This window comes from Opisthorchis viverrini (assembly GCF_000715545.1).
Source record: "Opisthorchis viverrini unplaced genomic scaffold opera_v5_76, whole genome shotgun sequence".
Classification (NCBI taxonomy): domain Eukaryota; kingdom Metazoa; phylum Platyhelminthes; class Trematoda; order Opisthorchiida; family Opisthorchiidae; genus Opisthorchis; species Opisthorchis viverrini.
The window spans coordinates 1492159-1493825 of record NW_008751730.1 but is presented as its reverse complement, the minus strand read 5'-3'; the positions used below and the strand labels follow the sequence as shown (position 1 = coordinate 1493825).

Here is a 1667-nt window from a genome sequence, read left to right as displayed (position 1 = left end):
CACTGGACTCGCTTGGCATTGATGTGTGCTGTGTCTCAGAAACGAGAATTCAAGATGCAAGCACAGTGATTGAGTTAACCGCCCCGTCAGTCTCCACTCGCTTCCGTCTGCGCATCTCTGGTGATCCAGAGGCTGCTGCGGTGGAATGTGCAGGGGTTGGTACTGTGCTAAGTCACCGGGCGGAAGTATCCTTACTTGACTGGATACCTGTTGATAGTCGCCTCTGTGTGGTTCATCTGGCAACGTCTGTGAAAGAGTCTCACAAGCGGCAAGTTGATAGATGTCTGTTCATTGTGTATGCGTAATTTCCAACTGACTTTACGATACCCTGAATGTCCTGTTGCGGCGAGCTAAAAACTCAGACATCGTGGTGGTTTAGCGTATCTGAGACACAATTAGGAGGTCGACATGGAATGGATTCGGTGTGTACGGACAATGGGGAACGACTGCTTCAGCTGTGTGCTGTCGCAGGCTGTTTTTATGCAGTAATGACTTCCGAAAAGCCGGCCACAAACTCAAATCGATCCTGTTTACACCAGTTACTGATGGCGTGGATCAATAACTGACTGCCAGTCGTTTTGGAACATGTTTGTGTATTCCTACCACGCCCTCGTCCGGAGTTGCTTGTCCCTACGTGTCCCGGGGCCGCGTAAGCTGCGGACTTGGCGTCTGGCAGAACCAGATGTGAGACAAACCTACCAGAATCGTGTTCTAGAGTTTCTTCCAAAGGTTTCGCCATCAGCTCCAAACTCCTGCTGGGACGAGATTGCCATCTCTTTGCATAGTGCTGAGAATTTCGCCTGAGGCACGTTGCCACCGGGTGCGCTGAAGCACTGAATATCAGACCGAACGGTGGCACTGCTTAAATCTCGGAGAAATATCCCAGCCGTCAAGGAACATAACTTGATGCGACGAATTATCAGACGTCAAGTGGAGGTAAGCGCGCGAGCCAACCGTGAAGTATGGTGGATATGGAGTGCCAACGAAACGGAATAGGCCCAGAAAATCCGGAATGCCTAAATGGTTATTTCAGCTGATCCGTGCGCCTGGTCACCTAGATCCACCTGTGAGCGAAATCATTAAAGATCGGAATAGAATGACGATCTTGAATAAAGAGGAACACTTCAACCGTAGGGCCGAATAATTCGAACAACAGTTGTCGTGGCCATCAGCTGGCACCCACATGGAGTTCACAGTTGACGTAGAACCCTGGACGGTGAACGTGGGACCGCCTGCAGCCTCGGGGGCTTATGACTGCATATGTTCTATTAAGCACCACCGAACCTCTGCTCCAGATGTCTTCCCATCCACATTGTTCAGAGATGGGGGTGAAGTCCTCAGTCAGTGATTGTCTGATCTGTTTGCTTGTATTCAGAAGGAGTTTGTCCCAGACAACTGGGGAGAGTAGGAGACAGTGCCCATTTTCAAAAAAGGGCGCATAGTGAGTGTGGCAATCACAGGGGGATCAGGTTGACTCCGATTTGTTGGAGTACTATTGCTTCCTCACCTTATGGTGGCTCGTGAAATACTGAATCGAGAGCGACAAGCTGGATTCCGGCCTGGTAGCAGTTGTGTTGACCCAATCTCCACACTCCGTCAGGCGCTAGAATAGTGCCATACGTGTTCCTGGATTTTTAAGGCGCATTCGACTCGGTTGATCGGTCTGT

General features: G+C 50.3%; 1 protein-coding gene across 1 annotated transcript in view; it reads left to right on the top strand.

Annotated features, from left to right (window-relative positions):
- Positions 1 to 1183: 1183 nt before the first annotated feature.
- T265_04482 (hypothetical protein) overlaps positions 1184 to 1667 on the top strand; it is a gene marked incomplete at both ends in the record, with an annotated part of 9036 nt that continues 8552 nt past the window's right edge. The window contains 2 exons of the mRNA XM_009169231.1: positions 1184 to 1340; positions 1376 to 1513. Of these exons, the coding sequence (XP_009167495.1) occupies positions 1184 to 1340; positions 1376 to 1513 (295 nt within the window). The remainder of the gene's footprint in view (positions 1341 to 1375; positions 1514 to 1667) is intronic.